Raw genomic sequence first — 16,595 nt, forward strand, 5'->3', positions numbered from 1 at the left:
TAGCCACACAAATTACTTATAAAATGGAAGGAATCTTACAAATCTTCTTACCATTGTTCTTTTCTGCTTTCTTCCCCCATCTCATCTTAACCCTTGTTCTTAAACATTCTCAAAAAAAAAAAAAAAAATAGGAACCACTACAAAAGAAAGTCTTGTATATCTAAATGTATAGCACATTTCTACTTAAGAGACTGAACATTAAAAAACACTTTCCAAACTGTGAACAAAGTTCATACTTAGTCTATTTCATAGTCATAATCATCATCATCCATGTTGATTCTGATGCTGGAGGGGTCGTCAGGTTTTGATTTCTTTTTGGTCTCTTTGTTTTTCTCAGTCAGATGTACGTGATGCTCACATTGCCTCATGATCTTCTTGGAAGACATCCAGCTCTCCCCTTGATGTTCAGCTGGTGCTGCACATTGTCCTCCCCTTACATCTTTGCCCTTGGCCATCAGGGCTTCTCTTGCTTTTAGGAGACTGCGGGTGCAATTCCAGGGATTTCCATCCAGGCAGAGGTGCCTGAGGCAAGGCAGACTCTCTAAGGCTTTCAGGTCTAAGGCAGAGATTTTGTTGTTCCTCAGGTTTAGAACGTGAAGCTGCTTGAGGTCCCTGACCTCCCTTTCAGAAATATCCCGGATGGCATTGCCTTTTAGGTCCAGCCTAGCTAAGGTCCCTGGGAGCCTACAAAGCACGGAAACAGGATGTGAGAGGAGGCCATGTCCATCATTCCACAACTGCTAGGGTAACAGAAACTGAGCAACACTGCTTTTCACACTGCTTTTCCCTCTTCTCAAGCTAGGAAACAAGCTTATTTGAGAAAATTAATTATAAGCACAAATCTCAGTCTCATTCTATGGATCTTTAACTTTTTCTCATAGATCTTATGTTCTAACCCTCTGATTTTCCTGGTCTTACTTATAAAAACCTTTAGTTTTTTTTCTTGTGAAATGAGATCCCTCAAAGTGATAAGAAAAACACTAAGTTCCCAATTTCTAAGGTGGCAAAGGCCATTAATCAATAATTTACAGAAGGAGTGAAAATGTCAAAAGTATGAAAAAGTCTTGTTCTTTAGGAATATAAAAGGCAAATGAAGAACTAATGCAATGTTTTAATGTAGCAAATTAAAACATGGCTTTAATTTTAAAACACGGCTGCTGTGGGTATAGATGGTAGGAGTGTAAATTGGTACTGTTTAGGAAACAATTTAGTAATGTGTTTCAAATTTAATTACTATCATGCCTTTTGACCTAGGAAATAGTAGGAAAAGTGAGTATTTATTTACAAAGATGTTTGTCACATATTTGATGTTTATAACAGCAAAAAAGGACTAATGTTCAATGATTTTAAATTATGAGAATATGGAATATTATGTGATTACAAAAATCACGGGTTTTGATTTTTTTTTTTAAGACAGGGTCTGGCTCTGTAGCCCAGACTGGAGTGCAGTGGTGAGATCTCGGCTCACTACAACCTCTCCCTCCCTGGCTCAACTGATCCTCCCACCTCAGCCTTCTGAGTAGCTGAGATCACAGGCACACACCATCACACCCAGCTAATTTTTTGTATTTGTGGTAGAGACAGGGTTTCATCATGTTCCCCAGGCTAGTCTGGAACTCCTGGGCTCAAGCGATCCACCAACCTCAGCCTCCCAAAATGCTGGGATTACAGATGGGAGTCACTGTGCCTGGCCTGATGTTTTAAAATAATTATATGAAAAAAGCTTTTCTAACTATGACTAAAAAAATCTAGAAGCTATAAAAACTTGATACAGCAACATTAAAAAGAATTTTAAAAGAAATTGTGTATAGTAAAAGACAGGAAAAGTCAAAAGACAAATGATAAACTGGGGGTAAGTACGGTGTCTGCACTTTATATCAGACAAAGGATTAATCTCCTTAATATATAAAAAGCCCTTAAAATTGAGAAAAAAAGAGATTATAAAATAAAACAGAAAAATGGGCAAAAAAGCATAAATGGAAGTTCACATAAAAAGCAAAGCAAAGGGTCCTCAAGTTTTCAACTTTACGCAGAACAGAGAAATTAAAATTAAAGCTGCACAGAGATACTACTTAACACTTATCAGATTGGTAAAAATTCTAAGCCTTAATAATCTGGTCTGTGAACAAAGCTGTGAAGAAACAGATATTCTCATATATTGATAGTGGGTTCTAAAATGGCACAGCCCCTCTGGAGAAAAATTTAGCAAAATCTAACAAAAAAAATACACATATTTATCGTTTAGACCAGCAATCTCAAGGAATACACCCTGAAGATATGACCTTTCAAATAAAAACAGTATATGTAGCATTTATTATGATATTATTTATAACAGCAAAAGATTGGAAGCAACCCAGTACATTAGTAAAGAACTACCACGCAGCCTTTTAAAAAATAAAATAAAATAATAAAAAAAGAGGCTGGTCTCTATGAATTACCATGAAGTGATTTCCAGAAAACACTGTTAAAGAGAGAAAAAAAGTAAGAAGCAGAGCAGTATACATAGTACACTAGTTTTTGTGTAAGAAAAGAGGAAATATGAATTATGTATACGTGTTTACTTATTTGGGGCAACTAAGGGAGAATGATAAATCAGAAGTGAATAAAAATGGTTACATATAGGGAGTGTTTGGTTCCATGTGATTTTAACTTTTCAACCATGTTAATATTTTACATGTTCACAAAAACAAAAACAAAATCAAGCCCTAAAATTGAACACAAACAGGAACAAGCAAATCTAATTAATTAATCAAGTGTTTATATTTGTAATATAGTCATACAGAGAAAAGAAAAAGCATTCTGATACAACATCCTTAGTGGATATATTTAAGCCTTAGATTCTAAGGACAAAAAGATCTTGAAATTTCTCTTAGTATGATTATTATTAATACTAATGTTAATAATGAAATTTTGAAATTTCTTATGAATATTATATAGCAAAACAAATAAATATATTCACGTTACTAGGAAACAATACTTTCATTGTAAGAGAAAAGATTAAAATATAAAATAAAATAAAACCCTCTCTGACGTTAAATACGAATTGAAAATGTCAATGTGAATTCATAATTTTAAAAAATATATTTTCTGGCTCTTGTTTACTGAAAGGGCCTAGAAACAATATTATATTCTGGTAGCAATGCTATCCCAATGCCATGAGCACACCAAGCACACAGACCTTAGCTGCTGAATTCCAATCTTTAAAGAAGCAGAGCTTCTTGGAGAAATGACTTATTCTATGTTTAGGGGAAAAAACCATAGAGTTTCTCAGCCAGAATGTGATAAAATGTTCAAGGATTAATGGAACACCCATTAGGATGGCTACTATCAAAATAACAGGAAATAAAAAGTATTGGCAAGGATGTGGAGAAATTGGAAGACTTTTGCACTGTTGATGGGAATATAAAATGGTGCAGCTGCTGTGAAAAGTAAGGTGGTACTTCAAAAAATTAAAAATAGAATTAGCATGTAGTTCAGCAATTCCACTTCTGGCTATATATCCAAAAGACCTTAAAGCCGGGTCTCGAGGTATTTGTACCTCCATGTTCATAGCAACATTCTTCACAGTAGCCAAAAGGTATAAGCCACTCGAGTGTCCATTTACAGAAAAATAAATAAACGAAATGTGGTATATACATACAATGGAGTATTATTCACCCTTAGAAAGGAAGGAAATTCTGACACATGCTATAGCATTCATAAACCTTGAGGATATTATGCTACATGAAAGAAGCCAGTCACAAAGACAAATACTGTATGATTCCACTTATGTGAAATATCCAGAATAGTCACATTCATAGAAACCAAAGGTAATAAAGTAGAATGGTGGTTGTCAGGGGCTGGGAGAAGGGGAAAATGGAAGTTTTTTAATAGGTGTAGAGTTGTAGTTTTGTAATATGAAAACTTCTGTATGTTGGTTGCACAAGAATGTGACCATACTTAATACCACTGAAATGTAAACTTAAACATGCTAAATTTTATGTTATGTGTATTTTACTACAACTAAAAAAGAAAAAAGGTTAATGGAGTCATGTCTCATGAACAATAGGGGCTCCCACTAGCCAAATTTGTGACAATTTGGGCACCAAAAGAGACTAGCAACTGTAAGTGATCAAAACATGCCAAAATAAATTAAAATCTATGGGTCCATAGTGATACTTGGAAAAACACAGAAAAGGGGAAGAGAGAAAGAAAAAAAAATTACGTTAAGTGGAAAAAGTAGAATGCAAAATTGAATGATCCCAAATACGTAAAAGCAAATTATGTGCTTATATCTAGATAAAGGCTCTGGTTGAGCAATTCTGAATGATTTTTAATTTTATCAGCATATTAAGTTTTCAACCTTGAACAGCTATTGCTTTATAATCAGAAAGAAAATAAAAGGTTTTTTAAAACTGTGAATACCAATTTGAAAATGTCATGCTCATGCCTATTGATTAAAAAGTAGAAAAGAGTCACAATGGTGAACCTGAAGATCTTTTTCCTACACAGAAACTTTGTAGTAAGTGCTTTCCTTTTTATGAAATACAAAATGTCTGAAAGTTTAATAGGGAAAAAAGCCTTCAAATTGAAACACCACCTGAATGTTATTTTTATACAATGTGAATACACTGGATATATATTCATGAGTTTTAGTATTCAGTGTAGTTTATTGTGGCAGTCCCGGTTATATGACTGTTACATCAAAAAAAGAAAACAAGTTTAGCAATATTCTATGATAATACTATCTTTCGCTTGTTATAGTATTATTATTACATGAATTTTATTCCAAAAGGTCAGTATTTTGGGTTTTTGGTGCTTGGCCTAAATTTTGCCTTTGGAGTTTTCTTTTTTAAACTAAATTAAATTCATCATTTTATATTTGTAATCATATCCTAGACTATACAGTAGTATGTATACGTAAGTATTTGTACTTTTTGGGTAAAAATCATTTAAAGTGTCTTCTCCTTAGATAGAATAAATTTTACCTAATAAAGTAGATTAATTTACCAGGGAAAATCATGTTATACATTCTAACAGTTTGATAATTAATTCAATTCAAAGTTAATCTACAAGAAAATATAATTTTGTGCACACACCAGCTTATCTAAATGGTATACAGAAAATTTCTTATGTATAGGTTTCCCCCTGCCAAGGAAAAAATAGACTTGTTGGATTGTGTAGTAGTAAGCAACACTTCGTTCCCATTGCAGAGGACAATGAAGCCTAACCAGAAAAGATGCGCTAAACAGGAGTCAAAAAGTATCAATGGATTAAGACTTGTGTTCTAACTTGAGCCATTCTATTTACCACTACATGGTTTTAGATAAGTCATTTTGCTTCTTAGAGATCCTAATTTTCCATCCTCCAGATGAAGCATTCAGTACACAGAAGTCCTATAACCAATGTTAGATAATGAAAATAAGCTAGGCAAGTTTTCTATGAAACAAATGTACAATTATCCAGTTCTTGGATATGTATCCCAAAATTGTGCCTGTTCTTAGGCTTTTTTTTTTCTTGTTTGTATGAAAGTCGTCACCAAAATGACATTGCAAGAGAAATCACTATTTATCCTGGTTTGGTGACTGACAGTCACTTACTGCTTTGATATAATTTGTCTTTATAAGTCTAATTTATATTTTAAAGTAGCCCTGATTTTAAAATTAACAGTTTTCTAGAAATGCTATCATGTTCTTTGGGTAGCTATTGCTTTTTGGATGAAAAAGGGGCATAGCCCATTTTGCCAGTAGATAGCACTTGGATATAAGATAAAATGCTAACTGCATTAGGTTGTAAGAAGCTATTCTAGATTTCAGTAATCTGAAGAGTAGATAAAAAAGAGATAATCTAATTTATATTTATTCACTAACCTGCAAATTGATGAAATCTGAAGCAGAAACAACTGAGGTCCAGTTCCTGGGCATTCGAAATAGTGTTATTTTACTGACAGTAGAGCAAATTTCAGAGGCAGGATTATGCAGTGGCTAAAATTTCCTGGCTCTGGAGTTAGACTATTGTGTTTAAATTCTGACTATGATGTTGATCAAGTTTCTGAATACCTCTAAGCCATAATGCCCTAGTCTGTAAATTATTAGGTAAACCAGTGTACCTACCTTGACGGAATTATGATGTATCTAAGTTCACTACTGGTTTTAATAAGTACTTAATAAATGTTAGGTCTTATTTTCTATCTCAAGTAGTGTAATGAGGCAAATGTAGCAGGTCTTTGAATATATGTGCACCTAAAACCATATACCATTATTTTCTTGATGAAATGTAGAATGGAGGATGGTAGGCAAAAGAAAAGATGTGCCAAAATATCACTGGTGATAGAAGCAGATTGCCTGTGTTAACAGTTTACTTGTAGAAAACTGAATTGCATAGTATAGATTTTGTATATGAAGAAGAAGCATGCAACTTTTTAAAAGTTGTAATGTGTAAAGGCCATAAATAAAGAATTTTTAAAATTAAAATATAAGGAATAGATATTATCATGTTTCAAGTTTTACCTTTTTTGAGACAGGGTCTTGCTGTGTCACCCAGGCTGGAGTGCAGGGGCACAATCATGGCTAAGTGCAGCCTACCTCAGCCTCCTGAGTGGCTGCGACCACAGGCATGCACCGCCACACCCAACTAATTTTTAAAAAATTTTTGTAGAGATGGGGTCTCACTATATTGCCTAGGCTGGTCTTGAACTCCTGGGCACAAGTGATCTGCCTGCCTCAGCCTCCCAAAGTGCTGAGATTACAGGCATGAGCTACTGTGCCCAATCATGTTTTAACTTTTAATGAGAGGAAAACCACAGGGAAACCTTCTGGGTCTTTCCCACTTGTCAATCAAAACAAAAAAGGGCTGAGGAGTGATAGGGGTATTTCAAAGTCACAAGAACTTTGCTATCACAGCTAGCCAAGTACTTTGATAGAGCAGACAGTTGTGTTGCTTAATTTAAGCCTCACAGGAAAAGCCCATTTCCACCTTGTTACTGGCCCCACTGTCCTTGCACAGTGGTTCTTGACCCTCGCTGCACATTAAATTCATCTGGGAGCTTTTCAAAACTCGTGATGCCTGGGTCCAGGGGCATCTGATTTAATTGGTTTGAAGTGAGGCCTAGGTATAAGTATGCGTTTTAAAAATATTTCTCCAGATAATTCTAATGTGAAGCCAGATTTGAGAACTATGGCTAGCTCAGGCTTGCAATTCCATTCCATTTGGGTAAAACATTGTGCTTTCTGTAATCACTTATTAAAACACAAATGCTCCGGCAAGAGTAAATAATTAAGTTATTTTTTCCACTCATGAAACTTAGCAGGATTACTCAACAAAATGCTCTAAAAGTCACTTTAGTAGAAAAACCTACCAAGTTCACCATATTTCCCAAGACTGTCATAGCTTGCTGTCATATATTTTACATGATATAGTTACTGTCTAGCTTGTTGTATGAGTTTTTATTTTATACACTATTTTCTTCCTTGGAGTCGGGCAGTCAGTAACAAAAAATAAGGCTTGTAACATAGTCAATAAGTTATTTAAATAATAAGTATTAGAGTCTTGAGACACTGCAAGTGTGTTTTTGCCTTAGGGCCTTTGAATTGGCTGTTCTTCTGTCTAGGAAACGTTTTCTCCCAAATAACTTCACAGCTAGATCTCTCACCTTCTTCCAGTCTTTGCTCAAATGTTATATTTTCATGAGGGTTACCGTGCTTACCCTATTTAAAACTGCAACCAGCCACCTCACCCACTACACTCTTGAACCTGGTAATCATGTCCTTTTTTTTTTTTTGTAAGCTATAATACCCAATACAGTCTGAGTATTATATATTTTACTTATGTAATATGTTTGTTGTCAATCTTCCCCTGCTAGATTTTAAACTGTATAAAACATGAAGTTTTATCTCTTTTATTGCACTGATGTATCTCAAGTGTCTGGTAAAATACCTGGCAAGAAAGTGCTCAAAACATATTGATTAAAGTAGTTGTATATACATGCTTATGCAGTCAAAGAAATTAATTACTTTGAAATCACCTTCAGTATTTATTTTGAAATACTGAACTCTCTTGGAAACATCACTTTTTGATGTTTTACATTGAGTACAGTTATACATAATTTTTTTAAATCCCCTTTTCAACTAGAAAAAAGAACATCTCTACATATCAAAGATCATTTTTCCCTTTTTATTGATAAAAAATTAATATAGGCTGGGCCTACAAAAATTAGTGTATAATCGCAGTAGTTTGAGAGGCTGAGGTGGGAGGATCAATTTCTTTTTAGGAGTTTGAAACCAGCCTGGGCAATGTAGTGAGACCTCATCTCTTAAAAAAAAAAAATGTTTAATTAGCAAGATATGGTGCATGCCTGTAGTCTCAACTACTCAGGAGGCTGAAGGTAGAGAATTGCTTTAGCTTAGGAGGTTGAGGCTGCTGTGAGCCATCATTACCCCACTGCACTCCAGCATTGGTGACAGAGTGAGACCCTGCCTTAAATATATATATATATTATAAAACACAATAAAATTAGGTAAATAGAGTACCTTAGGATTCTACGGAAACCAGAAGTTGGTATATTCATTACGAAAAATTTGATAATGCTAATAGCCAGGGCAAGAAGCCTTTTATTTTTTCAATAAAGCGCTGAAAGAAAAAAAAGAATCCACAGATAGACAAACATAGTATCATTTTAAAAACAATAACAGTGCTTCATCCTACATTTTTATGCTTTATCTACTTTAAAATATAGAACATGAAATAAAGTTTAAAGAAATAGGATCAATTAATATAAACACATATTGCGTAAGTTATAATTTATGAGGTGTAGGGGGAACAGGTGCAGCAGGTTGGATATAGAGGGAGGGATATTTGGGAAGAGAGTCCAAGTGTGAGGGCGTGTGTGTGTGTGTGAGAGAGAGAGACAGAGAGAGAGAGAGAGAGAGAGAGAGAGAGAGATTGAGAGAGAGAAACTGAAGAGATAACCAAAACCACAAGGTAAGACAAACCTAGTGGACTCACTCACTCATTCAAACAGACACACAGAGAAATAAGCAAAGCCGGCTTAAGCCCTTTAAAGATCACAGCACTGAAGAGAATATGAGGCTCCCCAACAAGTAATTCAAAATAAATACAATATTACATTGTAATGTTTTAATTTTTCCCTAATAACTTCTACTTCAATACATTTTAAAATATCAATATGTTACTATATTTTACCCCCTCATTTTATCCTGGTGTCCTTGCTTTGCTAGTGGCTAAGCTCAGGCCTACTGACTATTGATTATCCAGGCCATATACAGTACTTAGAAACTGAGACACATTCTTTACAGTATCTTTATATTATGTTTGCAAATATACATATCATCTGTTGGTGTCTTGTCCCGGAAGCAAGATAAAGTTAGTGCAATATTTAGTTTGAGTGCTGGAGTTTCCACACCTCTGTTTGAAACTTCTATCCCTAAATCTTTGTGTAGGTGTGATCAAATAATTCACCTTTGCTCTAATTTTCTTGATTAGATGATGTGCTCAATTGTCCCAAGCTTCAGAAAACTATTGTGGTAGCTACAATAATTTAAAACACTCACTCACCTTAGGGGTATGGACAATAGCAGGTTCTGCTCCAGGGCCAGGTCGGAAAGCTGAGAACACCTCTGCAGGGCTCCAGCTTCGAACAAACTCACAATGTTGTTGTCCAGAAACAAATGCTTCAAGTCTCAAAGGTCCTAGAAGTCTTGTGCTGTAACTTTCTCAGTCAGATTATTGCTACAGTCAAGTTTTTGTAGCTTTACTGGCAGTTTGCAGGGCAACATTTGCAGCTGGTTTTGGGACAACTCAAGAGTAGTTAAATTTGTAAGTTGCTGTGCCCCATTGATGGAAGAGAGTAAGTTTTCTGACAGGTAAAGATGGGAAAGATTCTCCAAGTGTTTCATGTCTTGAAACCTTACCATTCTGAGCTGGTTTCTTTCCATCTTTAAAGATAGCAAGGATTTGGGTAGATTGATAGGAACTTTAGTCAGAAAGTTACCACTGAAACTGAGAAATTGCAAAGACTGTAGAGAAGTAAAGAAGCTACCTGGTATAAGATGTAGTTTATTATTCTCCAAACTCGTATGTGTCAGATGGGGAAGTAACAGTGGTCCAGCTATAGCCTCCATATCGTTGCCATCCAATATCAAACTTTGCAAACTGACAAGGGAGGAAATCATGCTGGGAGAGAGGGAAGAGATCAGGTTGTTTTTAAGTTCAAGGATTTTTTATTTCATCAGTCCTTCAAAATCTGATCCATGTAGGACATTTATTGAGTTATCATTTAGAATTAACACTTCAAGGCTGGCTGGGAGAGCACTAGGGACTTGTCTTAACTTATTTTTCCAGAGTTCTAAGGTCTTCAAAGTACCCAGAGTTTTGAAGGTGTCATTTTCTACTGACTCTGTTCCACTGGCAAGCAGAATAAAATCTTCTAGAGCCAACACTTGGTTGAAGTCAGACAGCTACAAAAAATGTGGAGGCAGGGAAAGGGCGGAAAAAGCAATAAATTAATATTGTTTAAAAATATCATATACACCATCATTACAATACTAGTAATACTTCAGATTTTTCTTCGGGTTCTATTTTAAATTATCTCTTGGAAAAGGGTTGAAACTCAGATCCTGACTGTTTTTATGATTGATAACATCAGCATAAGGTATGAAAAATATTATAAGCACTTTCACACATCATTGATAGACACATAATATTGGCCAATTTTTACTACATATTCTCTGACCCAGTAAATTCACTTCCAGGCAGAGATACTTACAAATTGCAAAATGATTCATGCACTAGGATGTTTTTGTTGTATCATCTTATAATAGCCATAAATTGAAACAATCTGGAACTTTTTCAACAAATTATTAGCAGTTTCTGAATCTAGAGGGTAAGATTACAAAGGATTTTCACTAGGTACATTTTGTATTATTTAACATTATGAATCACACTTTTTAAAAAGCATTAAAAGTTAAAAAAAAAATGTCCTAGGCTATCACTAGGATGCACTTACTGGAAACATTTTCAACTATATTGTATTTTGGAAAACGAGTTTACCTGTTTCCTATGCCCAATTTGCACTTCACCAATGAAAAAAAAATTCATAAAGAAACAAATGTATACATGTTATCTCCCTCTATCTCTGTAGAGCAAAGAGTGCATTCATGCATATATCCCAGACCTAATGTCACTCTTCTCCTATTTAGGTATTTGCCAAATCTGATATACTGCCTTCATGTTTTGCCAGTTCCCCTATCGCTCTGCATGCCTGCTAACCTCTCAGCTTAACACTCAGTGTTTTTTGTCAATGATTTAATCATCTTTATTTAGTGCTAGCAGTGAGGTTATGTTTAAGCAGAAAAAGGAATTGTTCCAGGTTTTCTTCAGGTTGATAAATCTTCACAAAATTTTCAATCTGCCTTAGAATTCAATGAAGCTGGAATTTTCAGTATACAATTTCATGTGTCTTACTATCCACAGTTTTTTGTTTTTTTTTTTTTTTTTTTTGTGAGACGGAGTTTCGCTCTTGTTACCCAGGCTGGAGTGCAATGGCGCGATCTCGGCTCACCGCAACCTCCGCCTCCTGGGTTCAGGCAATTCTCCTGCCTCAGCCTCCTGAGTAGCTGGGATTACAGGCACGCACCACCATGCCCAGCTAATTTTTTGTATTTTTAGTAGAGACGGGTTTTCACCATGTTGACCAGGATGGTCTCGATCTCTTGACCTCGTGATCCACCCGCCTCGGCCTCCCAAAGTGCTGGGATTACAGGCTTGAGCCACCGCGCCCGGCCTATCCACAGTTTTAAATATTTGACTTAATTATGCAGTTGAGCACTTTTATAATACAAATACACGATTAACACCTTCAAGGTGAGTTAATTTTATGTCATATAACAATTTTTAAATTCTGTAAAATATGGAGAGAATATAAAATAACCCATAATCCCCCCCCATTAAGTAATAATCCTTATTTATATATTTCTTAGGAAGAATTTGAAGAAGATTCTTCTCTTCCATAAAAGATGTAAAGCACAATCATTTTAACTTACTGGTACCATAACTACATTCTCATTTGTCTTCTACCTTTGAAGAAAATATATCACTCTGGCTTATATCCATTTGAATGGCAATAGTGAAGTAAACTTAATGATTTTTTGCATATGTGGACACAAAGAATTGAACCAAATCTACAATCCTCTAAAAAGGAGTGATTTGGGTCACCTAGCACACTGTCCATTTGGTATCACATGTAATCAGTTGCTCCTTAAGTCTTCTCTTCAACACAGCTAAGCAGTTCATCATGTCTTGAGAGTGAAGTCTGAGTCAGGGAATAGCAACAGAACAGGAAAGAGGGAACAAAAGAACAAAGCTGAACTCCTTTCTTATGCCAAACACAAAAATAACTCAAAATGGATCACAGACCTAAATGTACAAGCTAAAACTGTAAAACTCTTAGAATAAAATATGGCATTAGATTTTCATGAACTTGGATTAGGTAAAGCTATCTTAGATGTGACACCAAATGCATGAATGACAAAACACAGATAAATTAGGCCAGGTGTGGTAACTCAAGCTTGTAATCCCAGCATTCTGGAGGCCAAGGAAGGTAAAGAGCAGCTAGTAAAGAAAGAGCAGCAGAATATATGGGGGTGCAGAAGGTGAGAGAGCAAGGTCTAGGGAGAGGTGAGAAGGATGGAATCAAGGGTCTTGAATACAAGGAGAGACATGTCCTTTCTGGAGAAAAGAGTTTGCAGAAGTAGATGGGGACAAATTTGTACACAGTGAGCAGGAACTGACGGAGATCAAATCTTGTCATTTGTCAATAAAATAGGAGGCCAGCTATTCATTGAGAATGAGGATGGCAGGAATTGAGTATGCAACCCAACACTGTACTGAAGTTTTGGAAGATACTGAAGGATTCTGTAAATTCAAACCCAATAAACAGAATATTCATTGTATTTACCAAAAGGAAGTGAGATATGGTCACTTAAAACCTAAGTATTTTTAAAACACAAGTATCATTGGTCAGAACTTTCATCAAAAAAAAAAAAACCTTTCATTTTCCTTAACAAAATAATCCTGTCTTTTATTATAGTTCTGTTGTGAACTGTCCTTCCAAGAGATAATTACCTAGCTTAAAGTCAGGGAAGTGGCAATGCTGCTCTTCAATGAAACTAAACCAACAACAAATTGACTGATCCAATAACTGAATTTGATAAGAGGTATAATTTTATCTTATTGGCTACAAAGTAGCAGTGTAGAATCATTAACAGGATTAGTTGACATTCTGCTCAATAGGCATCTCAAGTCCTCTGAGCAAATATTTAAGCAGCTTACGCTGTAACCAGGTGTCTTGCTTGAACATTTACACTTAATGGAGACTGACTTGCTATCTCGTGTTAGGCACTACAGGGTTAGAAAAGGAAAGCAAACAGATGGAGACAAGACAACTGTGTTTATTGAGAAAGCATCTAAATACCATGCCACATATTTTAAACTCTGTGTGTTTATGGGACACCCATATGAACACTTCTTAACCAAATTAAAGGGATGGTGTCTCGGTTTGAAGGTAAGTTACACTCACCTCCTGCCTCTCTGCACCTGGCTCACAAAGAGGCATTTCTTTATCTTAAAATTTGGATCTTTGAGGGAGAACCAGTGAATAGTAAAGGAAAGTTAGAGAGCCATAGAATTTTCCATATGGAAGTGGCCTGGGATCACCTATCTAATCTGGCCTTCCTACTTCATAAATGTGCAGCCCAGAGATTTTTTTAACAGCCAGCCTAAGATAGTCACATCTCTAATTAGGGGGGGAAGCTGGGATGAAAACTCTTATAATTTTCAAAATATCAGAGATCAAAAATAAAAGTTCATTTACATTATATAAGTCAGACAAATACATAGCAATCTTTTCAGTGCCCTCTGGATAAGTGGGAATAAAAATAAAATTCATAATTAAAAGCACATAGAATGAGAACTGCAGGTAACTTGGCAAAACAAAAAAAATTACTTCTGCTGTATAGGTTTCCACAAATACACTGACACCTGATTGATATGTAGGGTTTGTATGAATTCTTCTGATATACTGGGATTGCTTTGGTAGTCTGATGATGCTTTAAGTATCATCTTCCATCTATGGAATAAACAAAATTATGTTTTCCTCTGAAAGGATTTATTCTTAATCCTGGGGACATAAAGTAGCAATATACTTTTTGTTAAGCAAGAGTTATTTTTACTTTGCAGCAACATAGTTTCTCATCTACAGTTAATGATTCTGACTTTTTGTTGTTTTTTCCTAAAAATAAACATCCAAAGGCATATACCCATCTCAATAGTGCAGAACAAGCAGGTAGCTAGTTCAACTACCTTACTTTGCTCACTAGCATTTTTAAGTTATGATTATTTAAAATAAATGTTAACAGCCCCACACTAGCCTCCCATACTGTTTCTGTCTCACAAAGTAAGATTGCAACAATTTGAGTGCCACATGACATAGTTACCTGGAGGTGTTGAATTTTGCTGTGGCTAATGTAGAGCCTCTTAGTGGTGGAAGGAATATTTGATGGTACCTCCATTAGTCTGTAGCATTGCACCGACTGCATAGAATCACAGTTACATCTTCCAGGACAGTTAGGATTAAAACCATCGCTAAGAGAGAGCAAAATAAAGAAAGCATAAATCAGATGCATCTTCCAAAACAGGGGCTCTCAGGTGTAGGTAGGTGTTTAGGTGATGTCTCACTCTTTATACCATGAAATCTGATAATAAAATCTTATGAATGTGTACTCTGTCAATGTAAGAATACAGGAAAGAAAAAAATTCTCAATTTGTCTGGGTTAAAATCTTAGCAATCATTACATAGAGGAAGGGGCTTAAACATTGATAAGCTGTCTTAATATTTGTAGGTGAGCAAAACTCTATGTTATAATTTATGACTTTGAAGGCTAATCTGCAAACACCTCTATTATCTGTAGTTTCCTTGTTTTTAAATGTGACATTAGGGAATTAGTGGGAAAAGACAAAGAGCTGTTTTATAGTGGGCCATAAAACCTTTGAATTTTCTGTGCCCCTATGTTAAAACCATTTTTGTGGGACTGAAACAGGCAAGTGTTGTCTTCTCACATTAACCAGTAAGGGAAAATAAGAAGGTTTTCTATTCGTTACTGCTGTTTCAGTAACATTTTATTGCTAAATAAAACAATGGTGGTACAATGTCAAGATACTTAGAGGCACAGATAACTTACTCATTTATCACTTGATCCACTCAAATGTTATATTTGGAAAACATCTTTGTCACTCAAAAAATTGCTGACTTAGAGAACAAAACATCAACATGGGTCGATTATTTTCATCTATTTTTAATAATGATAGAAAGGGCCTCTAGCCGCTTCAGAGGAAGTTGTCAGATGTGAAACCTCACTGATTACAGAGGGGAAAGCTTTACTTGTCTAGGCACTCCTTTGTTTGGCTTTTTTGTTATGCTCTGAGCATATCCGCTGAGGGTTTTGAAAGCATTCTATGCAAAAAATTGTATAAAGAAACTCTCTACCCACAAATGAAGAACTTAATTTCCTAATGCCAGTGGGCCTCATCAGTTTGCTTTAATGAAACCTTTAATATTAAAAAGATCCTTCAGCCTCCTCTTCAACTTTACCTGTCTGCTATATTTGTCATTTGAAATATGAACCCTGAAAATCTGAGAGAGATCTCAGTTAGTTTAGAAAGTTTATTTTGCCAAGGTTGAGAACACATGCCCATGACATAGCCTCAGTAAGTCCTGATAACATGTGCCTAAGGTAGTCAGAGCAGTTTGGTTTTATACATTTTAGGGAGATATGAGACATCAGTCAATCTATGTAAGATGAACGTTGATTCGGTCTGGAAAGGCAGGGAGGGGACTTCCAGGTCAAAGACAGTTAAGAGACAAATGGCTACATTCTTGTGAGTTTCTGATTAGCCTTTCCAAAGGAAGCAATCACATATGCATTTATCTCAGTGAATAGAGGGGTGACTTTGAATAAAATGGAAGGCAGATTTGCCCTAAACAGTTCCCAGCTTGACTTTTCCCTTTAGCCTAGTGATTTGGGGGGCCCAAAGTATTTTCTTTTCACATTTCCCCCAGTTTAATTTTTAAAATCTTTTGGAGAAAGCATTTTAGAAGAAAATGAGTCTTTGGTCTAAGGTTTCATCTGATCTCTCTTGGCTAGGATGATTTATTCCTAGACAGGTGGGTCTCAAGTTATTAGGAAAAGGTCATTTTTGGAAGGTTGTGAAGTCTCATGTACTATGAAAAAAATACGAGGAGGAAGGGAGAAAAATAACAAACTGGAAAATCAATATAGGCCACATTACTTTGAAGTCCATACATCAGCAGGCAGGTAGGAAAGTGGCTTATGAATGTAAATAGGTTGCTGTTATTTTCTTCTGAAGTTTAAGTTGTCTAGCTTTAGTTTGCAGGGCTTTATGAAAGCACAGCTTAGTTTTTAGTTACTCCGAATTAGGAAAAAGGTGGTGGGGGAAGAAAAAAAAAATGAAAACAGTATTTTAAAGACTTGTAGCCAAGAAAAAATTAGAATTTGATCCAAACTGTAGAAAATAATAAAAAT

At 35.5% G+C, this 16,595-nt stretch overlaps 1 protein-coding gene across 1 annotated transcript; it reads right to left on the reverse strand.

Annotated features, from left to right (window-relative positions):
• Positions 1–236: 236 nt before the first annotated feature.
• Positions 237–12,047, reverse strand: LOC116548993 (nephrocan-like). The gene is given in 3 exon segments (XM_032274442.1): positions 237–684; positions 9,553–10,454; positions 12,039–12,047. Coding segments are annotated over 3 exon segments (1,359 nt in total).
• Positions 12,048–16,595: the final 4,548 nt, after the last annotated feature.

Source organism: Sapajus apella, unplaced genomic scaffold, assembly GCF_009761245.1.
Source record: "Sapajus apella isolate SASKATOON/1434 unplaced genomic scaffold, GSC_monkey_1.0 scaffold6, whole genome shotgun sequence".
NCBI lineage: Eukaryota > Metazoa > Chordata > Mammalia > Primates > Cebidae > Sapajus > Sapajus apella.